The 26131-nt window shown below is 44.2% G+C and overlaps 1 protein-coding gene across 2 annotated transcripts in view; it reads left to right on the top strand.

The window, feature by feature from the left end:
- The window catches only part of LOC149469993 (C4b-binding protein alpha chain-like), a 114807-nt gene that overhangs the window by 53184 nt on the left and 35492 nt on the right, over positions 1-26131 (top strand). For both annotated transcript variants that reach the window (XM_089668331.1, XM_089668332.1), the window contains exons 8-9: positions 12938-13034; positions 18840-18916. In XM_089668331.1, the coding sequence (XP_089524457.1) occupies positions 12938-13034; positions 18840-18916 (174 nt within the window). The remainder of the gene's footprint in view (positions 1-12937; positions 13035-18839; positions 18917-26131) is intronic.

The raw sequence follows: 26131 nt of genomic DNA on the forward strand, positions 1-26131 counted from the left end.
AATAATTATTTTTTCTTTTTTTTTTTTTCTTTTCTTCTCCTTCCTTCCTTTTTCCACCTTTCCTATCTTTTCTCTTCTCTTAAATAGGTTCAGATTTATAGAATCTAGGCGGTGGATGGCAGGCCAACGTGCACTGGATCTGTGATTCAGGAGTAAGGTCATGGGTTCGGTCAGGCATATGTGGTCAGTCTCACCCTAAAAATGGAAATGAAAGTGGGATTAGGACCACAAATGATTCCTAAGGCAAGAATAGGGCCAAGGGGCTTTAGGAGAGGGGGGAGGGAGAAGAAGTAGAAATTATAGGGGAGATGTCTTTCTGTTCCTGGTTATAGATACCTGTACTTCTTTCGAGGCAAATGTAGAAGAGAGGGAGAGGAAATGAAGAAAAGGGAAAGCGTGATGGGAGAAGAGGGAAAGAAGGGGACATTTAAAGAGAATAGGATAATGGAAGCTGTTAATTTTAGGACCTATAATGTAAAAGGATTGAATGCTCCAGTTAAAAGATTCTCAGAGAATTACAACAACGTTCTATTGAAGTAGCATTCCTACAGGAGACACATACAGTGGGGCAAAAAAGTATTTAGTCAGCCACCAATTGTGCAAGTTCTCCCACTTAAAAAGATGAGAGAGGCCTGTAATTGGCATCATAGGTAAACCTCAACTATGAGTGACAAAATGAGAAAAAAAAATCCAGATAATCACATTGGCTGATTTGGAAAGAATTTATTTGCAAATTATGGTGGAAAATAAGTATTTGGTCACCTACAAACAAGCACAATTTCTGGCTCTCACAGACTTGTACCTTCTTCTTTAAGAGGCTCCTCTGTCCTGCACTCATTACCTGTATTAATGGCACCTGTTTGAACTTGTTATCAGTATAAAAGACACCTGTCCACAACCTCAAACAGTCACACTCCAAACTCCACTATGGGGAAGACCAAAGAGCTGTCGAAGGACACCAGAAACAAAATTGTAGACCTGCACCAGGCTGGAAAGACTGAATCTGCAATAGGCAAGCAGCTTGGTGTGAACAAATCAACTGTGGGAGCAATAATTAGAAAATGGAAGACATACAAGACCACTGATAATCTCCCTCGATCTGGGGCTCCACGCAAGATCTCACCCCGTGGGGTCAAAATGATCACAAGAACAGTGAGCAAAAATCCCAGGACCACACGGGGGGACCTAATGAATGACCTGCAGAGAGCTGGGACCAACGTAACAAAGGCTACCATCAGTAATACACTACGCCGCCAGGGACTCAGATCCTGCAGTGCCAGACGTATCCCCCTGCTTAAGACAGTACATGTCCGGGCCCGTCTGAAGTTTGCTAGAGAGCATTTGGATGATCCAGAAGAGGATTGGGAGAATGTCATATGGTCAGATGAAACCAAAATAGAACTGTTTGGTAGAAACACAACTTGTCATGTTTGGAGGAAAGAGAATGTTGAGTTGCATCCAAAGAACACCATACCTACTGTGAAGCATGGGGGTGGCAACATCATGCTTTGGGGCTGTTTCTCCGCAAAGGGACCAGGACGACTGATCCATGTACAGGACAGCATGCATGGGGCAATGTATCGTGAGATTTTGAGTGCAAACCTCCTTCCATCAGCAAGGGCATTGAAGATGAAACGTGGCTGGGTCTTCCAACATGGCAATGATCCCAAACATACCGCCCGGGCAACGAAGAAGTGGCTTCGTAAGAAGCATTTCAAGGTCCTGGAGTGGCCTAGCCAGTCTCTAGATCTCAACCCCATAGAAAACCTTTGGAGGGAGTTGAAAGTCCGTGTTGCCCAGCGACAGCCCAAAACTTCACTGCTCTAGAGGAGATCTGCATGGAGGAATGGGCCAACATACCAGCAACAGTGTGTGCCAACCTTGTGAAGACTTGCAGGAAACGTTTGACCTCTGTCATTGCCAACAAAGGATATATAACAAAGTATTGAGATGAAATATTGATATTGACCAAATACTTATTTTCCACCATAATTTGCAAATAAATTCTTTCCAAATCAGCCAATGTGATTGTCTGGATTTTTTTTCTCATTTTGTCTCTCATAGTTGAGGTCTACCTATGATGCCAATTACATGCCTTTCTCTTCTTTTTAAGTGGGAGAACTTGCACAATTGGTGGCTGACTAAATACTTTTTTGCCCCACTGTATATCTCAAGATACAAATGTGCTTGAGGTCATTGTAGCTGTATTAGTGCATTTGCAACAGAAACAATTGAGTACTGTCCGTGATACTTTTTTTATTTGCACTAACATACAATTCTGAGGACAAGCTTTCGGGAATGTCCCCTTCTTCAAGGTCCAAGCAGTACTGATCACACAGTTTTAGCAGAATGTTGGAAGAGATGTGGGGGATGAAAAAAAAAAAAGAGAGAGAACAGAGATAAGACACAGCAAAGTCAGGGGGGGGGGGGGACCACACTCGCAGGGGCAGTCATGCTTGAGGTGATAGTCATAAAACTGTTGGATAATGATTGAGGAATCCCATGTCCAAATTAAGGCCCTTATCTCTTGTGTCAAATAGAATTATCATTCTTAGTTCAAAAGTTTTTCTTTCCTGAATAGATTTGAAATTTCCTTTAAGAACTTCCATTTTGCTTGAGGTGATTGTAGCCGTATTAGTGCATTTGCAACAGAAACAATTGAGTACTGTCCGTGATACTTTTTTTATTTGCACTAACAAACAATTTTGAGGACAAGCTTTCGGGGAGTGTCCCCTTCTTCAGGTTATAGCAGTACCATTTAAGAACTAAAATATTGAGGTCTCCCAAAGTATGGTCTGGTTGTGCGAAATGGTGTCCCACAGGTGTGCAAAAGTCATCTTCTTTATGTTCCTTGATGGTATGTCTGTGCAAATTCATCCTTGTTTGCAACTTCTGTCCTATTTCGCCAACATAAGATCCTTTGCTACATTTTCTGAACTGGATAAGGTACACAACATTACTGGAGGTGCAGCTGTATGATCCGGAGATATTGAAGATCCCTTTGAGTGTCTGACACTTTTTGATGGATTGATTTGGTTGCACAGTTTGCAGCGTTTTGTATTGCAGGGTTTGCTTCCATTATTTGTGACATCATAATCGGAAGGAAGTTTCCAAGTTTATTTCTGAGGTTGGGGGTTGTCTGAAGGCCAGTTATGGTGGTTTCTGGAATATTGCTTTCAGAGTTCCATCCTCTGTTATGATGGGTTGTAAATCTTTGATTATTTTTCTTATTCCTTCTAGTGCTGGTTTGTATGTGGTTACTAGAGGTACCTTTTCCAGTGCAGAAAATGTAGCAAAGGATCTCATGTTGGCGAAACAGGACAGAAGTTGCAAACAAGGATGAATGTGCACAGACATACCATCAAGGAACATAAAGAAGATAACTTTTGCACACCTGTGGGACACCATTTCGCACAACCAGACCACACTTTGGGAGACCTCAATATTTTAGTTCTTAAAGGAAATTTCAAATCCAGGAAAGAAAAACTTTTGAACTAAGAATGATAATTTTATTTGACACAAGAGATAAAGGCCTTAATTTGGACATGGAATTCCTCAATCATTATCCAACAGTTTTATGACTATCATCTCAAGCTTGACTGCCTCTGAGTGTTGTCCCCCCCCCTCCATCTCTTCTAACATTCTGCTAAAACTTTGTGATCCGTACTGCTTGGACCTTGAAGAAGGGGACATTCCCCGAAAGCTTGTCCTCAAAATTGTATGTTAGTGCAAATAAAAAAAGTATCACGGACAGTACTTCATTGTTTCAAGATACAAATTATAAAATTGTAAAATTATAATCTAAAAATTACCTATCTTGGTGTTATGCGGATTTGCCAACAAAACGTGCTAAAAGGGTAGCAATTGGTATAGCAAAAAATTATAGATTTAATATTGAGGATAGGTGGGTGGACCCTGAAGGACGATGTCTGTTTATAAGAGGAGAGTTACAGGGAATGGAATGTACATTGGCAAAAATCCAATGCCTTATCTGGAAAGCATGTTAAGAAAACTTCTGGACTTTAAGAAGGGCAAATGAATTGTGGCAGGGGATTTTAATTTTGACATGGATCCCGGGATGGGTATATCTTAACTTGTGCAGAGGGAAGGAGGTAAATATCTAAAATCTATTCAAAAATTGTTATATCAGTGTCAGCTTATGGATGTTTGGAGAATCAAGCATCCAAGAGAAAGAGACTATAAGTTGTATTCCCCTTCACATAGTATATATTCCAGACTAAATTATTTAATAGTTGAACATTGACTCTTGGAGTCTTTGGTGAAGGTGGATATAGAAGTTAAATCATTATCAGACCATGCACCTGTTACCATGAAGTTGCAGGTGGGAAGAGATCAAAATAAGACAAATATATGGAAATTTAATGAGACGCTCCTACAGGATCAAGAGATTGAAAGTAGAATAAAAATGGAAACAAAACAATATTTCAGGTTAAATGAGATTGAAGGAACATCTGTCACTATGATATGGGAAGCGCAAAGGTAAATATAAGAGGAATATTGATTGCTATAGGAGTGTGAAAAAAAGAAAGAACAGCAGAAGAAAATAAGGGAGGTAATAGAGGAATTATATAGGTTGGAACAATTGCATAAAAAGATAGCAGAAGATATACAACAAAAAATAATCCAAAAAAGAGATGAGCTAAATGAATTAATGGAACAAGAAATGAGGAGGATGTTTAATAGGATGACAAAGAAAGATATCAGTGGGGGAATAGACCAGGAAAATATTTAATGAGAACGCTAAGAAATAAGAAATCAAGGAATTTTATAGAGAAAATCAAAGCTGATCCTGGAGAAATGGCATATTCAACCACTGATATTGCAAATCCATTCTATAAATTTCACAGTAGGTTATATGACGTAAAACCGAAGAATGTAAAAGAGGAGGAGGTGGAAAACTAAACTAAAGAAAGGCAAATATATTTAAAAGAAGTAAGATTACCAAGATTGGGAGAAGAAAGTTTAGTAACACTGGAGAGGCCAATAACACGGGAAGAAATTCAAGCGGCATTGAAGAGCACAGTGGAAGGAGCCCTGAACCAGATGGTTTTACAGTGAGATATTATAAGAAATTTAGTGAGCAGCAATTAGTACCTAAAATGTGTGTATATATGAATGCATTAGGAGAAGGGATGGAAATGAGGGAGGAGTCATTGCAGGCATATATTACAATTATACCCTCCTGCTCAAAAAACTGCACTCTCTTGGCCTCAGACTCTGCTCTCTCCTGGTTCTCCTCCTATCTATCGCAGCGCTCCTTCAGTGTTACCTATAACGCTGCCACCTCCCCTTCACTCCCTCTCTCTGTTGGGGTCCCTCGAGGTTCTGTCCTCGGGCCCCCCCTCTTCTCCATCTACCCCTCCTCCCTTGGCCAATTGATAAACTCCCACGGTTTCAACTACCATCTCTTTGCCAACAACACACAAATCTATCTCTCTACCCCTCGCCTCACCCCCTCAGTCTCCAATCGCATCACCAGCCTACTAAGTGACATATCGGACTGGATGTCACTCCACTTCCTCAAACTCAACCTTTCCAAAACTGAGCTCCTAGTATTCCCCCCAGCCCGTGCCCCCCCCCCCCCCCCCGACTTCTCTTTCAAGATCAACAACACTATCATCAGTCCCACCCCTCACGCCAGGGTACTAGGTGTAATCCTAGACTCCAATCTGTCCTTTCAGCCCCAGGTCTAATCGCAGTCTAACTCATGTAGACTTCACCTCCGCAACATCTCCAAGATACGACCGTTCCTAACCTCGGAAACCACTAAGCAACTCATTCACTCCCTTATATCACACCTTGACTACTGTAACTCCCTCCTCACTGGCCTACCTCATCGCAGGCTATCCCCACTCCAGCCCATCATGAATGCTGCTGCCAGACTCATTCACCTTACTAACTGCTCTGTATCTGCCAACCCTCTCTGCCAATCCCTCCACTGGCTCCCAATTGCCCAATGGATAAAATTAAAAACACTAACACTGACGTACAAAGCCGTTCATAACACTGCCCCCAATTACATCACCGACCTTGTCCCTAAATACCACCCAAACTGTACTCTCCGCTCTTTGCAAGACCTCTTACTCTCTAGCTCCCTTGTCTCCTCTTCCCATGCCCATCTCCAGGTTTTCTCAAGGGCTTCACCCATCCTCTGGAACTCCCTACCCCAATCTATCAGGCTATTGCCTACTCTGCTCACTTTTAGGCACACTCTGAAAACCCATCTCTTCAGGAAGCCTACCCCGACCCTAGCTAATACTGGAATCCTCTACTCTTCCTACCACTCCATCCCCCACAGCTAATTACCTCTTGTACCACTATCCCCTCCCTCCTAGATTGTAAGCTCCAAGGAGCAGGGCCCTCTAATCCCTCTTGTATTGAACTGTATTGTTACTGTACTGTCTCCCTCCATAATGTAAAGCACTGAGCAAACTGTCGGCGCTATATAAGTCCTGTATAATAATACCCAAAGAGGGAAAAGATAGAGCCCAATCTAGTGCCAGTTATACACCCATGTCACTATTGAATATTGACATGAAACTATATGCAAAAGTTTTAGCAACCAGGTTGAAAGACCTAATGCCAGACTGGATACAGTTAGACCAGGTAGGATTTATTCCAGAGAGAGGAGGACAAGATAATGGGTTGAAATTATTACTCCTCCTCCAAAAAAGTAAGACGGAGAAGTCCCCTGTGCTAGTTCTGTCTATGGATGCGGATAAAGCCTTCGACTGGGTAGATTGGGAATTTTATGATGGATACATTGGAGGTACTGGGAATACTGTAGGACTTAGAATGAGAACATAGATAGGAAAACTGTATATTCAACCTTCAGCATCTGTGAAGGTTAATGGTTCACTATCACAGTTTTTTTAAAATGTATAATGGAAGAAGGCAAAGTTGTCCTCTTTCTCCCCTTCTATTTGTATTGTCCTTAGATCTGCTTCTGGCGACAGTACCAAATAGCGTTTGACATAAAAGGGATACAGATTGGAGATATAGAAAATAAGGTGGCAGCTTATGCAGATGATAAGCTATTTTATGTTGCAAATCCTAGATTGACATTACCCAACCTAATGACATTAAAACATTACGGATATTTATCAAATTTAATAATTAACCCCTCAAAATCAGAGATTTTAAATATTAATGTTCCGATAAAAGAAAAAAAGGTTTTATAGAAAATTGCCCTTTAAATGGAGGGAAAAGGAATTAGGAGATCTAGAAATAACCTCATCTATGAAGAATTCATATCAGGCAAACTACATCCCATTAATAAACGAGATAAAAGATGAACTGAGGAGAATATCTATAGGAACACATTCCTGGATAGGACGAATAAATATAAAGATGTTGATGGTTTTAAAAATCCTATAAAAATGTCATATGCTACCAATCTGCCTGCCGGAAATATATTTTAAAATGATAAAAAAAGACTGATACGTGGGTATATATCGGTAAACAAAAAACCAAGAATGAAATATGAAGTCTTGTGTAAAGATAAAGAAAAAGGGGGCTTACAATGCCGGATTTTAAGAGATATTACTGCTCTGTATTAGCACGAATATTTGGATTTATAATGCATGGGGGAAAAGTTGGGTTAAAATAGAAAATACACTAGGTGCAACACAGTTATAAAAGATTATTTGGCTTCCACAACAGTATTGTAGGTTTGCGGAAAACATAAGCACTTTTACATGGAATGTAATTGGAGTTTGGTATGCAATTTATAATCAAATGGGATAGGATTATAATTCACCGCTAATTCCATTGGCGGGAACTAATTACTTTCCACCAGGAAAAGTGTTTTTGGTAAATGGATAAAATATGGAAATGCTCAGTTAAAAGATATGAGAGAAGGGCAAATATGCTCCTTATAGGAATTGAAAGATAAAAAGGATTTATTTTTTATGATTGATGAATGGCAATATTTTCAATTGAGACCTTTTGCTGCTATGCTCCCACAGCCACTAAGAACGGTGGAGGACTTGAATCTATTTGATCAAATGTTCAGTATAGGCACAATACGAAAATATGTCACTTCTCGTGTCTATAAGATTTTCACTACATTATTGGGATTTACTCCTCTACTGTTGTTGAAGTGAGAAATAGAGCTTGGAACATTTATTAAATGAACAGCAAAAAAAGAAAATATTTAGATTAATACACGGTGTGACGGAGGGTAGGCAGGACAGAACACACAGAGTAGATGGCAAACGCAAAAAGCTTTAATGAGACAAACAGATGACAGTCACGCAATAGAAGGACTTGCGGGGAGGGTAATTCGCCAGTACAGGGTAGCAAGGAGGTGCTAAAACACTTATAGTCCAACCCCAATAGCCAAGGAAGAGTCTCTGTAGCAATTGTAATCCAACACGGGGTGTGGGGGGTCAGTACAGGAACAGTTCAGGTAAAACAGGGAGATGCATATACTCACGGATCCGATAGGGTGCCTGGTCTCCCAGGGATAGAAAGTGGAACACAGGTACCTGTTGGAGTCCAGATCATGCCTGTGGTCTCCCCTTCTGGGCTGAGTCCCCTGTGCTGGGGGTCTCGGGCAGCTAGCAGGTAATCTCTCCCCTGGACTGGGGGTCTCTGGCAGCTGACAGGCAATCCCTCCCCTGGACTGGGGGTCTTGGGCAGCTAGCAGGCAATCTCCCCTGCTGGGGGTCTCTGGCAGCTGGCAGGCAATCTCTCCCCTGTGCTGGGGGTCTCGGGCAGCTGACAGGCAATCCCTGCCCTGGACTGGGGGTCTTGGGCAGCTAGCAGGCGATCTCCCCTGCTGGGGTCTCTGGCAGCTTGCAGGCAATCCCTCCCCTAGGCTGGGGGTCTTGGGCAGCTGTGGGTGCAGTTCCCCGTTTGGCTAGGGGGGTCTGCAGAGTCTGGCCCCCAAAGGTCTCGCTGCAGCTATGCTCCTTCGGTGGCTGGCGCAGTGGTGAACAATGACCCGGAGCACCCGGCATCAGCTTCTTAAGCTGATGCGGGACGCTCCCTGGTCGTCTCGTGAACGCGGCCTTTGTCCAGGGACTTTCGCAAGCGCGGGAACTTCCCGTGCCCGCGCTGCGGGTGAAACGACTGAGGTGGCATCAGCGAGACTCCGTAGCCCAGAATATCCCTGCGGGAGGCTCGCGCCTCTCCGTGGAGAGGTGAGAGTCTTGCCACCTTCTCCTCTCCGCTGCAGCCGGGGAGGGAGAAGATAGTAGCAGGGGTGATGAAAGCCGCACCTCTCATCCCACGGCGGCAGGATGAGAGGTGGAGGGGAGGTCACTGGACCACAGGGAGGAATCGGGCTGGTGACAGAGGACACAGCGAGGGGCCAGGATGACACTGGACCCCTGGGGACATCAAAGGGGCTGGTGCAGGAAATGACCCAGGGCCGTGGAGGACATGCAGCCAGCTGGCCGGGAGGGGGGGAAGCCACCGGAATGGAACTTGGCAGAGGTCCCTATACCGTGACACACGGGGTTGTTGATATGAAGGCGGTAGAAATGAATTATAAATGTATGGCAAGGTAGTATATTACACCTAAAGTGGCACATAAGCAACAAGCGGGGAAATCGCTTTTATGTTGGAGAGGGTGTGGGATAAAGAACAATGGCACAGATATGGTAGGACTTTCCCAAGATATGGGAGTATTGGGAGGAAATAATACACCAAATACAGGAGATTACAGGGATGAGTATTTAGAACGACCCATGGGTTTGTTTATTCTATCATATCAACCTCTAGGTGAAACAAAATAAGAACATGATGATATACCATCTAATAAAAGCAGCAAAAGGATTAATTCTGAACTTCTGGCAGGTTTAGGAGATACCAAGAATAAAGGACTGGATACACAGGGTGGAATATAAAAATATATATATAATGGAGGCACTATATCATATCGCAGAGGATAAAATTGAGAAATTCAGAAGAACATGGGAAATTTGGAAGGAGTTTAAAATCTCAAAGAGATATTTGGAGTTGGTGGAGCCTTGAATGAAGAGAGAAAAAATTTTGTTAAATGTAAGGAAAGATGGCAGGTGAAAGAAAGATCTGGAGAAGGAAGCCGGAGGGAGTAATGGAGGAACAGGAGGATTAGGAAGAAACAGGGAAAAGAGAATTGGGAATATAAAAAGTGTGTGTGTGGGGGGGGGGGGGGGTAATGGTGAAAGGTTTTTGGGGAAATTATAAGTTAGAACATGTATTTTGAAATGATGTATATTTTGTTGGTTTTTGTATGATGATATTTATCAATAAAAATATTATGGAGTTTTTTTCTTTTTTTTATATATATATATATATATTTGAGATCTGTAGTATAGTTCTGCTCTCACATTAAAGCGGAACTAAAACAATCAATTTAATGGTTTCCCAAAGCAGTTACATTCCTGGCATGTCTGCAATGCTAACTGTCACATTTTCTTGCGCTCTCAACTAAACTGTCAAATCGTCAAATGGCTGGTGTTATAACTGATCACATGTGCAACACCATGGCAGTTGCAGGTCAAACAGAGGCTAAAATGGCAACTTTCTTAGCTGAAAAGGGTAGGAGGGTTTAATTCCGCTTTGAGTTCATGTTGACCTCCCCTGCCTTAAATTTCTAACTAGACCACTCACTATATGCAGGGGTGTATTTACCACAAGGCAATTGCCTAGGGCAGCATTTTTCAGGGGGGCAGCACCTCCCCCCGGAAGAAGGGATATGTGCACCATGGGAATCAGGTGGCATCCAAGAGAGGCTGCAGGCTGCTTGACGGTGTATGCAGAGTCTGACTCTCGTTCCTGGGGATGTCTGGAGCTATGAAGATGAGTTTCCTTCTCTCTATCGCCGGGGGGAAGGGGGTAGTGGAAGGCTCTCCTGGGCAGGGGTGTTGTTGGTCAATTTCAGGCTCTGTCAGCGGGAGGGCGAAGAAGGGGGGTTGGTGGTGTTGGCCGTTCCTGTGGGGGGCAGACAATTTGCCTAGGGCAAAACCTAAATACACCACTGACTATATGTGAACTTCTTGGTATGGTGTCCTAGAATGTACAGTATATATGTAACAAAAGTTTTTATATGTATTACTGTAATTGTGAACATATATACAAGTTTACTTGCATACAATGGCTTGAGTTCAATAAACAGATTAAAACCAGTTCAATTAAAAGCGTTAAAAAAAGAAAAACAAAACAATGGCCTCTAAGAATCTGTTGTAAGGCATTCAATTTTTTCTTACATGGTTTTAGATACCTTTTAATTTCACCTTCCTAATTGACTCCAATGCATTTTAATGGAAATTACTGTATTTTTCGCTCCATAAGACGCACTTTTTTCCCCCCAAAAAGGGGGGGAAAATGTCAGTGCGTCTTATGGAGCGAATATAGAGCGGCCGGTCCGGTATTTCCACCGCCGCCGTGTCAGAATACCGGGCCGGCCGCTCAGCTCTGCAGCGGGACCTTACCTGTTCCTCTATCCAGAGGCGCGCTGTCTTCCTGGCTTCTGTAGTGTGGGCGGCTCGGTTTGACAGCCGAGTGCCCAGTGCGCATGCGCGAGAAGCGGTGCTCTTTATGAATGGTAAGGCGGCACCTGGGACACATGACAGGTCCCAGAAGCCGCCGGGCCAATCACAAAGCGCAGCGCTTCTCGCTCCTGCGCACTGGGCACCCGGCTGTCAAGCCGAGCCGACCACACTACAGAAGCCGGGAAGACAGCACGCGGCTAGATAGAGGAACAGGTAAGGTCAAACAACTCCGCGGAAGTAAGAGCGGTACCTGTCAAATTCAGGTACCCGCTCCCCCCCCCCCCCCCAAAGGTCAGCAGTCATCTCCTGTACTGTCCACAGTCTCTGGTCATCTCCTGTAGTATGTCCGCAGTCTCTGGTCATCTCCTGTACTGTGTCCGCAGTCTGTGGTCATCTCCTGTACTGTGTCCGCAGTCTGTGGTCATCTCCTGTACTGTGTCCGCAGTCCCTGGTCATCTCCTGTACTGTGTCCGCAGTCCCTGGTCATCTCCTGTACTGTGTCCGCAGTCCCTGGTCATCTCCTGTACTGTGTCCGCAGTCCCTGGTCATCTCCTGTACTGTGTCCGCAGTCCCTGGTCATCTCCTGTACTGTGTCCGCAGTCCCTGGTCATCTCCTGTACTGTGTCCGCAGTCCCTGGTCATCTCCTGTACTGTGTCCGCAGTCTCTGGTCATCTCCTGTACTGTGTCCGCAGTCTCTGGTCATCTCCTGTACTATGTCTGCAGTCCATTAGTTCAGAATATTTTTTTTTCCTGTTTTCAGCCTCTAAAACCTAGGTGTGTCTTATGGTCAGGTGCGTCTTATGGAGCGACAAATACGGTACATTTCTCAATTTCATTTAAGCAGCAGTAGATTATATACTAAACTATTCCAGAAAAAATGTACTTACTACAGCACTAAAGACTCATGAAACATTGGTCAATACAGACTGAATTAAATTAGGTGCGGAGATTGCTTGTACATTGGTTATCACAGAATTGCTGTTATCTTGTAAATTTAAGAAAGTGTTATGTTATATTGGGGTAGTCTATTCAGAATGAGCTTGACCTGTTGACCATTTATATAAGAAGATAATCTTGCCTTCTGTTAACTAATTAGCCTTGGTACCTTTCTGTCATTTCTGCATAATTGATTTATGCATGCTTCAGCATTAATAAAATTGTAAAAATAAAAAAATTAATCAGGCATGTATACCATGTCAGACTTTGAAGTCCAAGGTAAATGTCATCCGCCAATAGTTGTAGTCATCATCCAACTATTTCTGAACTTTTCCCTAAAGTTTATTTGGCTTTCTTTAGTATGTTGTTACCCAACCTAACTGGGGTCTGTGTAAATTACTGCAGCTACATATTTAGCACAGTGTACAAGGATGATGCACATTTTAAATAGTATTCTGTATAAATATTAATTGTATAATCGTCTTTTTACCTACAGGGCTATCATGTGGAGATCCTGGCACTATACCAAATGGTCGGGTAACTGCTCCAAGTTTCAATGTTGGCTCAAAAGCCACTTATACCTGCAATGAAGGGTAGGTTTATATGATAAAGTAAATCTCTTGTTTTTTATGTACACATTTATAATCACCATCTTTCTATTTAACCTCCCTGGCGGTATGATTATGTCAGGAATTTTGTACCAAAAGCTGTACCATTTTTTTGCATGGAAATATGTATTTTTTTTATTGTAGGCCTGTAATTTAGGAATAACTCCCCGAAATCTGTCCGAACAAGAGTCTAGTAAACATTCCGGATATGATAAAACTTGAAACACGAAATCATAAATTATAATTTAATAAATACTCATAAAAAATAATATAATAAATTTAATTCAATAATATAATCAAACCAAAAACACTGACATTTGAAATATAGCGCCACGTTCGCACATCACTGAGCAAAGTCGCAAAATCGTTTTCAGTGTCTGATGATGAATTTCCCCACGAATCATTATCACTCAATTCTGCAAGTAGTTCTGATTTACTATCGCTGTTCTCTAGCTGGTCTAAAACCGATTTTGACCTAAAGGGACGCTTTTTGGACGCCGTGGACTTTTCTAAGTTTCCAGGCAGAAAGAACAGTCAAAATGCAGGCAGGGCACAGGACAAAGCAGTAGGGACAAAATGTATGCGAAATGCTTTGATACAGGAATGTTTTGCTATGAAATAATCGTTTTAAAAAAATACGTTTTTTTTAACCACTTGCCGCCCAGCCATTGTAGATATACGGCGGCAGGGCGGCACTCGCAGGCAAAACCACGTTTTACAACCAAATAGAGGGCGCGCCGCCACCCTATGTGTCCCGCCGATCACCGCCGCAGATGTGAGTCGCCGGGACACAGCCGTTCCGGCGATCAGCGGCAAACAGTGACAGACTGCACAGCTGCAGTAGCTGTGCTGTCTGTCACTTCCCTGTCAGCTCGAGGATGAGCTGATCGAGAAAGAACAGTTTCTCTTTCTCGATCAGCCTTGTCCTGTCCAGTACACACCCCCGCCCCCTAGTAAAACACTCCCCTCACTCCTATAACCCTTCCCTGCAAAATAAAGTTAACCCCTTCCTCCCCATTGCCATTAGTACAGTGTCAGTGTTTTTTTTTTTTTTTTTGCACTGATCACTGTATTAGTGTTTTTGGGGATGTCAGTGACCCCAAGTCAGTACCCCCCAATGTCAGAATGTCCGTCGCAGTCCCGCCAGAAGTCGCTGGTCGCTGCCATAAGTCCCTGATCGCCACCATAATTCACTGATTGCCGCCGTTATTAGTATAAAAAAAACCCCTAAAAATCCCAGTATCTTTCCCGCCATTTGTAAACGCTATAACTTTCACGTAAACCAATTCATTTGCACATATTGGGTTTTTTTTTTTTAGCAAAGACATGTCGCAGAATGCATTTTGGCAGAAATTTATGACTAAATTTGATTTTTGCATTTTTTTTTTTTACTGGACATGTTTTATAGCAAAAAGTCCAAAAGATTGTTTTTTTTTTTCCTCAAAATTGTCAGCCTTTTTTTTTTATAGCGCAAAAAAAAAAAAAACGCACAGGCAATCAAATACCACCGAAAGAAATCTCAATTTGTGGGGAAAAAAAGGATGTAAATTTCATTTATGTACCGTATTGCATGACCGCGCAATTGTCCATTAAACTAGCGCAGTGCTGTATAGCAGAAAAATGGCGTAAATTGCAGTATTTATACCATAGTTTGTAGATGCTATAACTTCCACACAAAGCAATCAATATACACTTATTGGGATTTTTTTTACCAAAAACTATATTTTTTATAGCTGAAAGTAAAAAATATTGTTTTTCTTCCAAATTTTTGGCCTTTTTTTGTTTATAGCGTGAAAAATAAAAAGCGCACAGGTGATCAAATTACACCGAAAGAAAGCTCTATTTGTGTGAAAAAAGGACGTAAATTTCGTTTGGGTGCAGCATTGCATGACCGCGCAATTATCAGTTGAATTAGTGCAACGCCGAGTAGCAAAAAGAGGCCTGGTCATTAAGGGGGGTAAATCCTCTGGAGCTCAAATGGTTAAATTTTCAAATTTGCCACCGGTTCCGGCGCCCGTACGTCCCGACGTCACAGGGACCGGAACACAGAAACCAGATGCCGGCATCGGCCGGAGGAGATGGCCGGGGACGCATCGCGGGAGCGAAGGACAAGGTAAGCGCTGTAGGGAATCCCTGTGCAACGCCGCATGGTAAGCCTGAGTGTAGCTCAGGGTTACCGCTTTTGGTACTGAAACTTTACCCCGAGCTACACTCGGGAATACCGCCAGGGAGGTTAAAGTAATTAGTAGTAACCAGCTATAAATAACCTCATAAAAATGGCTAAGAGAAACCGTTTTTGTGATGGTTCACGTAAATAGCTCATTCTCTACATACATTGTATAATTATCATAAGGTTTATATATATATATATATATATATGTGATTTTGCGTACCCATGCCGCCCTGTAGCAGTATTTCTGCTGTAGGGTGGTCAGGAAGCTGTTACAGAAGAGGTTTGTGTTACGGCGCTGCGTTACTTTAACTGACAATTGCGCGGTCATGCAACACTGCACCCAAATTAAATTTACATCCTTTTTTTCCCCACAAATTGAGCTTTGGTATTTGATTGCCTGTGCGTTTTTAATTTTTTGCGCTATAAAAGAAAAGGCTGACAATTTTGAGAAAAAAAACAATATTTTGGACTTTTTGCTATAAAACATGTCCAGTAAAAAAAATAAAAAAATTTTTTAATTTTGTCACAAATTTCATCCAAAATGTATTCTGCTACATGTCTTTGCTAAAAAAAAATCCCAATACGTGTAAATTAATTGGTTTATATGAAAGTTATAGTGTTTACAAATGGCGGGAAAGATACTGGGATTTTTAATTTTTATTTATACGAATAATGGCGGCGATCAGCGACATATGGCGGCGATCGGCGACTTATGGCAGGACTTCGGGACTGCGGCGGACATTTTGACACTGGGGGGGAACTGACCTGGGGTCACTGACATCCCCAGTGACACCAATACAGTGATCAGTGAAAAAAAAACCCACTGACACTGTACTAATGGCACTGGGGAGGAAGGGGTTAACATTTTTTTCACTGAAAGGGTTAGGGGAGTGTTTTACTAGCGGGTGGGGGTGTGTGCTGGACGGGGGCAGACTGATCGAGAGAGAGAGAAGCTCTTCTCTCCCTCTTCAGCTTGTCACGAGCTGTCAGGGAACTGACACAGAGCAGGGCTGTGTGTAAACAATGCAGCCCTGCTCTCTGTCAGCGATCACCGCTAATCCCGGGGAAACGGCCGGTAATCACCGGCCGTGACCCGGCGGCTGACACCCGCTGCTGACACCTGCGGGACAGGTGGGGCGCGCGCGCATTTTAAAATGTGGTTTTGCCCAGCCGTGCCGCCCTGCCACCGTTTTAATGCGGTGGCTGGGCGGCAAGTGGTTAAATGTTCATTCAAGGGTGCCAGTGTGTATTTTTTCCTTTTGGGGGAATCTACTACGGTTGTTCCTCCAGGAGGCATTATTAAATTGGCAACCTTGGCCCACCTGGGAACTTGTATTACTGGAGGATGACTGCTGTGGCACTGTGGTGCCTGTATCATTTTGATGTGAAGCACTCTATTGTGCCTATATCACCAAGCACTGTTGCACCCCCTGGACTTTGGATGCTGATCAGTGCACATCTTCTGGTTGCACTGGGCATAGTAAGTGTTGATGTTCCTTGGTCCTGGAGCTCCAGCTGCTTGTTGCACCTAGGCACCCAACTGCTGTACTTGATCATGGCTACTATATGAATACCTTGGCTAATACTCTTCACCAAATATGCCCAATGAGTCTCTTGTTTATCCACATACACAGGATCCTCTGGCTAAAATGCTGGTTTACTGAATTCCTATGCAAGAAACACCTTGAAAGGCTTATCTTTGAGGGTGAATGCTTGCTTGGTACCTCGTTGAACAAGTACATCAAGGAGATCACAGGAAGTAAGCGTATATTCCTTACATAAAAGTACAATTAGGTTCATATATATTTGGACACAAGCACAATTTTAGATTTTTTTCAAGTATTTACCAAAACATATTCAAACTATAGTTTTATATAATGGATATGGGATATGGATATGAAACTCTCCAAATTGGAGGAAGGGTTTAGGATTTCCAGCTCTTAAGAGTAGCCCCCCCCCCCCCTTTTTCAAGGGACCAAAAGTTATTGAACCAAAAGCTGTTTCATGGTCAGGTGTTGGCTACCCCTTCGTTATTTCTTCAACAATTAAGCAGGTAAAAAGGTCTGGAGTTGTTTCTAAGTGTGGTATTTGCATTTGGAATCTATTGCTGTGAACCTATATCATGCGTTCAAAGAAGCTGTCCATGCAAGTGAAACAGGCCATTGCAAGGCTTCAAAAATGAAACAAATCCATCAGAGAGATAGCAGCAACATTAGGAGTAGCCAAATCAACAGTTTGGTAAATTCTTAGGAAAGAAGAACGCACTGGTGAGCTCAGCACTAGAAAAAGACATGCACGTCCATGGAAGACAACAGTGGTAGATGATTGCAAAATCCTCTCTATGGTAAAGAAAACCCCATTCACAACAACCAGACAAGTAAAGGACACTCTTCATTATAAAAGTCAACAATCGAGAAGACTTTATGAGAGCAAATACAGAGGGTTCAACACAAGGTGCAAACCATTCATAAGCCTGAAGAATAGAAACGCCAGATTAGACTTTGCCAAAAAACATCTAATAAATCCAGACCAGTTTTGGAAAATCATTTTTTGGATGGATGAAACCAAGATTAATCTTTACCAGAATGACGGGAAGAAAGTGTGGAGAAGGCTTGGAACAGCTCATGATCCAAAGCACACAACGTCATCTGTAAAACATGGTGGAGGCAGTGTGATGGCATGGGCATGCCTGGCTTCCAGTGGCACCGGGTCATTGGTGTTTATTGATGATGTGACAGAAGACAGAAGCAGCCGGATGAATTCTGCAGTGTTTAGAGATATACTGTCAGTCCAGATTCAGCCAAATGCAGCAAAGTTGATTGGATGGCGCTTCACAGCAAGAGCAACCCAGGAGCTTTTGAAGGAAAAGAAGTGGAATATTCTGCAATGGCCGAGTCAATCACCTGATATCAACCCAATTGAGCATGCATTTCACTTGCTGAAGGCAAAACTAAAGGCAGAAAGACCCACAAACAAAGAACAACTGAAGAGAGCTGCAGTTAGAGCCCTTAACAAGTGGGAGGCACATATGCAAACTGTTGTAATTCCTACACCGTTCACCTGATTTGGATGTAAATACCCTCAAATTAAAGCTGACAGTCTGCAGTTAAAGCACACCTTGTTCGTTTCATTTCAAATCCGTTGTGGTGGTGTATAGAGCCAAAAATGTTAGAATTGTGTCGATGTCCCAATATTTAGGGACCTGACTGCAGATGTGGGCAAAATTAAGAGAAGGCTGGTGAGAAGTAGCTCTCAAACCAGAAGATAAACGAAAGTATTCAAGACCAATGCTAATAGGCTTGATGAAACCAAACTGCAAGCAAGGATATAAAAAATATAACCTATTCCTAATGATTAAAAAGCCAGTGTCCTGTATTGTATTCCAGGAAAAAAATCTTACTGGTAAGTAAAAAAATCTTATTTTACTATGAGCAGTAGAAACACAGCCTTTAATCACAAAGTTGTGGGAGATCCTGTTATGAAAATTGTTTTCTAGATGGAAAAAACACCTCATATTGGAGGTCTATAAAATAGAAGATACCAAGTGCATGCGTTACATTTTTATGTACAAAGAGCTTTATATATATATATACAGAATGTTTACTGTTGCTCTTTAGATATATGATGAACACAACGCAGACTTTTAGAACATGTCAAGAAGATGGAACATGGAGCACAGCAATTGCCTGCAAAGGTACAGCCATAACTTTGAAAACTGTTATTGTGTATACTAGCAAAGTAATATACTATCTTTAGAATCTGATTTTTACTAGTTAATATGACTTTAGCAGTCACGAGAAAATACAGATTGGTAATATGTTCCCTGTCTCTATGAAATTTCCTTCTAAATGAAGGGTAATTGTTTGGGGAATAAAACAACAACCTTACATAAGACACGTCCTATAAAGTTGCATAAATGTTTTTGTAACTGCTGTTCCTGTATCGTATTTTTATATAGTTTCAAAACTACAACCACAATGCTATGCACAGTAATAGTACATATACACAGCCCTCCAAAAACCAAAGATACAAGTCTATAGAGTTCATAAGATAAATAGATGGGTGTATGATCAGTGAAAGAGTATCCTGCAGCTCCTTATGTGAAGATCTAGAAAGGATCCCATCAGAAGCACATGTAATTAAAAAAAAAAAAAAAAAAAAAAAAAAAAGCAGGTCGTAGGAATTGGTAAAATCGATAGAGCATCACTTTATTGCAATGAGCACACTTGCATAAAAAAAAGCTCTGATACAGCTCCAGAGGCAAGTGATGGAAAGGCAATGCCAGAGCAGCAGTCCTGTTTCCCTAATCAGGCAGCTTCTGTGCATGCATGTAGGACCTGCCTCCTTTCAGACAATAACACATATCTGAAACATGCTACGGATCCATTGGAAACCCACAAGCCAGAATTAAAATGCTTGCTAGATTGCAAATTGCTGAAGAAAGGCATTGACAAAAGTAAATTTCAGTTTCTGTATAGGAATCTATTCAAACACCCATGTTTTTTTACCATCCTTCAAAAGTGCATAAAAATCTCACTAACCCTCCTGGTAGGTTCATCATAGCATCCATGGAGAATATAACTAGTGGGCTTTCACAGTACATAGAATTTTTTTCTTGCAATCCCTGGTACAGTCCCTCCCTTCTTATATCAGATATTATTATTATATAGTATTTATATAGCACCAACGGTTTGCTCAGCGCTGTACATTATAATTGGAGACAGTACACGAGACAGTGCAGTAACAATACAATACACGAGGGGTTCGAGGGCCCTGCTCCTTGGAGCTTACAAGCTCTAGGAGGGAGGGGAGAGTGGTACAGGAGGAAATAGCTGTGGGGGATGGAGTGGTGGGAAGAGCGGAGGAGATCAGCGGTTAGGTGAGATGGGTTCTCAGGGTGTGCCTAAAGGTGAGGAGGGAAGGTGACAGTCTGATGGATTGGGGTAGTGAGTTCCAGAGGATGGGGGAAGCCCTGGAGAAGTCCTGGAGATGGGCATGGGAGGAGGAGACCAGGGAACTGGAGAGTAGGAGGTTTTGGGTGGTAGATGGATATCAGGTCGGTGATATAGTTTGGAGCAGTGTTATGAACAGCTTTGTACGTCAATGTTAATATTTTGAATTTTATGCGGGCAATCGGAAGCCAGTGGAGGGATTGGCAGAGGGGGTGGCGGATATGGAGCAGTTGGTACGGTGGATGAGTCTGGCCGCAGAATTCAGGATAGACTGAAGCGGGGATAGCCTGTGTTGGGGTAGGCCCGCGAGGAGGGAGTTACAGTAGTCAAGTCGGGAGATAAGGGAGTGAATGAGTTGCTTTGTAGTTTCAGGAGTTAGGAACGTGCGTATTTTGGAGATGTTGCAGAGGTGGTGTCAGGGCTCCGGGTATGACCAGAGGTGTGTGGACTGACACAGGGAAACGCAGGCTTCAGATATAGTATAAACAATATAATTTATTTAAGACTAAACAATACATAAACGCATTGCAAGACTAAACATAAACACCGTGCAAACAAACCAAACCAAAACCACCAACAGATAACAAAAGAACAATACTAAGCGTAGTCGGGCAGGCCGGGTCGGTAGCAAACGGGCAGGCAAGGTACAAAGGAGCAGGCAGAGCGTAGTCAGACGGGCCGGGTCAGGAACAATCAGGCAGACAAGGTACAAAGGAGCAGACTGGAGAGTGGTCAGGAATAGCAGAGGTCAGGACAGGCGGAGTTCAATCAGAGTCGGGGATCAAGCAGGATCAGACGGGAAGCAGACAGGATGCAGGTACAGGGGCTCTTGGGAAACATACACCAAGGCCCTGATTGCAAGTCTGGCCATTCCTTATATGCACCTTCTGCAATCAGCCTCAGGTGTTTTGGCTGACTGCAGGAGTGAGCCTCTGGTTGCTGAGAGCACCCGCTGGCCAGTCCTGGTACTGCAACCCACAAGGCAGGTGAGTCCCACCACTATTGGCGAGTCCATTCCTGACAGGTGGAGTCTGCATGAATATGTCAGCGATTGGGGCTGGAAAGACAGAGTGGAGTCTAGAATGACACCTAGTACTCTGGCTTGCGGGGTGGGGCTGATGGTGGCGTTGTTGGTCGTGATGGAGAGGTCGGGGGGGGGGGGGGGGGCTGCGGGGAAAATATAGGAGCTCGGTTTTGGCAAGGTTTAATTTGAGGAAGTGGAGTGACAATCAGTCTGATATGTCGTTCAGAAAGCTAGTGATTCGGGCAGAGACTGAAGGAGTGAGGCGAGGGGTAGAGAAATAAATTTGAGTGTCATCAGCATAGAGATGGTAGTTGAAGCCATGGGAGTGTATCAGTTGACCAAGGGAGGAGTTGTAGATTGAGAAGAGAAGGAACCCGAGGACAGAACCTTGGGAGACCCCAACAGAGAGGGGGAGTGAGGGGGAGGTGGCAGCGTTATAGGTAAGACTGAAGAAGCGTTGAGATAGATAGGAAGAGAGCCAAGAGAGAGCGGAGTCTCTGAGGCCAAAAGAGTACAGTTTTTTGAGGAGGAGGGGGTGGTCGACCGTGTCGAAAGCCGCGGAGAGGTCGAGGAGTAGTAGCACTGAGTAGTGGCCATTGGCTTTGGTGGTTAGCAGGTCGCTGGTGAGTTTGAGCAGGGCGGTTTTGGTGGAGTGTAGGGGACGGAAGCCAGATTGTAGGGGATCAAGGAGGTTGTTGTCAGTGAGGTGGGAGCTTAGGCGATTATAGGCTAAGCGCTCAAGGAGTTTGGATGAGAATGGCAGCAGGGAGATGGGTCTAAGGTTGTTTAGGTCAGTGGGATCCAGGGAGGGTTTTTTAAGTATGGGAGTGATGTGCGCGTGCTTCAGGAGGGAGGGGAATGTGCCAGTAGAGAGGGAGAGATTAAAGATGTGAGTGAGGGAGCGTAGGATGGAGGAGGATGGAGATCGTAGGAGTTGTGTGGGGACAGGGTCAAGGGGGCAGGTGGTAAGGCGAGCTTCAGAGAAGATCTTAGTGACCTCTTCAGTGGTAGCAGGGTCGAAGGAGTAGAGTGTTGAGGGGGTTTTCGTGTGAGGGATGCTAGGTGGGGCGTAAGTCTGAGCAGCGGTGATGTCCCTGCGAATTGCGTCGATCTTGCTTTGGAAGTGGTTAGCAATCTCATGGGCGGTGAGTGAGGTACCGGGTGGAGGTGGGGGCAGAGAGAGCAGAGAGTTGAAGGTGGAGAAGAGCCGGCGAGGACTGGAGGAGAGGGTATTGATGAGGGTTACAAAGTAGGCTTGCTTGGCAGCGTGGAGGGAGGAAGTGTAGGTGAGGAAGGCGGATTTGTATCAGGTGAACGCTTGTTGGGATCAAGCGTCGCTTGAGGTTTTTGGTATGGACATTCTGCCAGGGTTGAAGCGGTCGGGGTCCAATGTTTCATGTGGTTAGGGGTGCTAAGGAGTCAAGAGCGGCTGACAGCGAGTTGTTATAGACAGTAGTGGCCAGGTCAGGGCAGGACAGGGGAAGGATACTGTTGTAAAGTTGGTCGGCTGCAGAGTGGAAGGGGGCAGAGTTCAGGTTGTGGAGGTTTCGGCTGGTGATGGTTTGACGTTTTGGAGGGGTAGGTGTAAGAGGACGAGGAGACGGAGAAGGTGATGAGGTTGTGGTCAGAGAGGGGAAAACGGGTGTTTGTGGGGGGTTCAAAAATGAGGGAAAACAAGGTCCAGGGTGTTCCCGTCGGAGTGGGTGGAGGACTGTATGCACTGTATGAGTGCAAAAGAAGAGGTTAGGTGGAGGAGTTGGGATGTGCCCGGGCTATTAATGTTGGTAGGGATGTTGAAGCCTCCAAGGATGATGGTGGGCAGCTCGGAGGAGAGAAAGAAGGGTAACCAGGCGGAGAAGTCGTCGAGGAAGCAGGATACGGGTCCAGGGGGCCGATAGAGTACTGCGAACCTCAGGGGGATTGGAGAGAATAGTCGGATGCAGTGGGCCTCAAAGGAGGAGAAGGATAGAGAGGGAGGGTTAGGGAGGACTTGGAAGGTGCTCTGCGGTGACAGGAGCATACCAACCCCACCACCTTTTTGACCGCTGGGTCTAGGTGAGTGGGTCCAGGTAAGACCTCCATAGGAGAGTGCTGCAGGGAAGGTAGAGTCGGTGGTTTGGATCCAGGTTTCAGTGATTGCCAGGAGGTTGAAGGAGCGGGAGACAAAGAGGTCATGGATGGCGGTAAGTTTGTTGCAAACCGAACGGGCGTTCAGGAGTGCACACGAAAACGGAGGGGTGGTTTTGGGGAGCAGGGGGACCGGTATTAGGTTGAGGGAGTTGCGGCAGTTCATGGAAGTAGGTAGGTGGCTTGTGGGTGAGTGAGGTGGAGGAGGACCAGGGTTTGGGGAGATGTCCCCCACGGTTAGGAGGAGAAGGGTACGAAAAGTGGCATGGGAGTGGGATGTACAAGAGCGTGTGATTCTACCATTGGTGGCGTTCGGGTCAGTGGGAGAGTGGAGTAACAGGAGGAGGTGGTGAGAGCCGTAGAGTGCAGATGGAAGCAGTGAGGGCGCGATGTATAGTTGTTTGGGAGGAGCGGGGGGATAGAGAGAAGAGATTTTGGGGACCGAGGAGAAGAGTACGAGGAGCAGGAGTACAGGTGGCATTTTAGGGAGGAAAACGAAGCGGTGGACAAATGAGGTGGAAAATGTCTCAGGGCGCATGGTTTTAGACAGTCGGCGTGTAGTGGCGTATCTCGTAGCTGTACCTTTCCGTGACAAGAGTTCTCATGCTTAGGATCAGGGTTGGTAGAGTTCCATTCGGCCAGTTGTGGTCAAGGGTAGTCAAGTTGCAAGTTCCAGTTTGTGTCAGGCCCAGTGGAGGGGTGAGGTTTGGCTTGAGAAGATGCGGGGTGGGAGTCAGCAGTGGAAGTATTTCCGGGGGTCGTCAGATGGGCTTCGGGTCAGGGCAGGGTTGCGCCGGGGTAGGCCTCACCAGGTCGAGATCATCCGTTGGGCTTGAGGAGATGCGGGGTGGACGTCGGATGGGCCGCGGGTCAGGGCAGGGTTGTGCCGGGGTAGGCGATGGTAGGTCTCACCAGGTCAAGATCGTCCGTTGGGCTCGGCAGGTCCGGGCAGGGTTGCGACGTGGGGGGCGATGGTAGGCCTCACCAGGCTGGGTTCGGCGGCGTGGGAGTAGGGTTGCGACGTGGAGGGCGATGGTAGGCCCCACCAGGTCGAGATATTCCCTACAACCCCTTGGAACTTTGGTTAATTATTCCTGGGAACAGTCTTACCGCTGGCTATCCCTGGCTGTTATTTCGCTGTTCACAGTGACATCTCATGATGTGGGCCTTATTGCTTTGGGCCTTTTTCTAGCCAAGGAACCAGACCTGTATCATACTTCGGTTCATTTCATTCTGAATAGTACATGTTTTTGTTGTGAGCACAACTACCTCAGATTTCATGGGGACTATTCTGTCCAGATACAGGGCACCATCATGGGCACGTCCCTGAACTTTCCACTTCTTAATAAGCGATTGAACAGTACTGACTGACATATTCAAGGCTTTGAATATCTTTTTATATCCATTTCCATCTTTATAAAGTTCCATTACAGGTATTTTGACAGTGTGAGAGCTAACAAACTCCCTGGCTATTTATACACAGAGACCATTTGCAATTTAAAAATCATAGATGTGTAAAATAAACCTTTAACCACTTGCCCTCTTGAGGATTTACCCCCCTTCCTGACCAGGCCATTTTTTGCTGTTCGGCACTGTGCTATTTCAACTGGCAGTTGCGCGGCCATGCAATGCTGTTCTTTTGGTGGTATTTGATCACCTCCTGCGGTTTTTATTTAAAAAAAACAATTTTTCACTTTTGGTTATAAAATATATCTGATAATCTCAAAGTTCATCATAAATTTAGGCCAAAATGTATTCTGCTACATGGCTTTGGTAAAAAAAAATCTCAATACGTGTATATTATTTGGTTTCTGTGAAAGTTATAGCGTCTTTTACATAGCTTTTACTTTCTGATTGCCTATCACATTTCTTGAGGCCTAAATACCTGGCCAGTACAACCTCCGCACCCCCCAAATGACCCCTTTTTGGTAGACACTGTAACGGTCGCGGCGTCAGACCCCAGCCCTTGTCACCAAACACGTGACTGAAGGACTAGCCAATCTAAAACCACGATGTCACGTGCGTAACAATGCCCCGCCCAGCTGCACCCTGCACACCGATTTTCCAGCTAATGGACTACAATCTGTGTACCTGAAGCCTGGACGCAATTGTTACTGGGTCAGGTTAATTACGCAATTAACCCTTCACACTGCCACCACCTCCTTTTTATACAGAGAAAGAGGAAACTCAGCAATACATTAGGATGATTGGTTAACCGTCAGTATCCCGCTATCTCTACAGACCGCTTATACAGAGGGTTAAATACTCATAGTAGCGCTCTTCAGCGGCAGGGATTTGTAAGTTACATTCAGGAGCTATAGAAACAGTTCAACACTTTTAGAAAGTAAGATTTATTACCAAAAGGTCAAAAGGGTGCAGTAAAAAATATTTACAAAAAGAAGATGTAACCAATATATATATAAATATACAGAGCACAGATAACAGAAAGAAGTTTAGGTAAATAAGTACTTGCCAAATAAATGCCTGGGGTTAAGCAGTTTCAAGCCTGATGAGCTAAAAAGGGATTTCTGGTCTTGCACTCAGTTTCGTTGGTACAGCGCAATTCTCCTTTGCACTCGGTTTGCTAGATGGTAAAGCGCCGAATGTCTTCACTTCTCTGACTACACACAAAACATAACAGCTTCTTTTCTCTACTCCAAAATCAACTGGTATCTTCCTACAACGGACAAGCCAATACCTTATTTGGCAAGAGGATTGTATAGACAGCCCCTTAGCAAGGTACGCTGAACGCATTCCTGAGGGAGGGGGGAAATCGGAGGAGAGAGACTGATTTGTTTTTGGATAG

This window comes from Staurois parvus, unplaced genomic scaffold (assembly GCF_062004578.1).
Source record: "Staurois parvus isolate SC_StPar_1 unplaced genomic scaffold, SC_StPar_1.0 ptg000056l, whole genome shotgun sequence".
In the NCBI taxonomy this organism is placed as follows: domain Eukaryota; kingdom Metazoa; phylum Chordata; class Amphibia; order Anura; family Ranidae; genus Staurois; species Staurois parvus.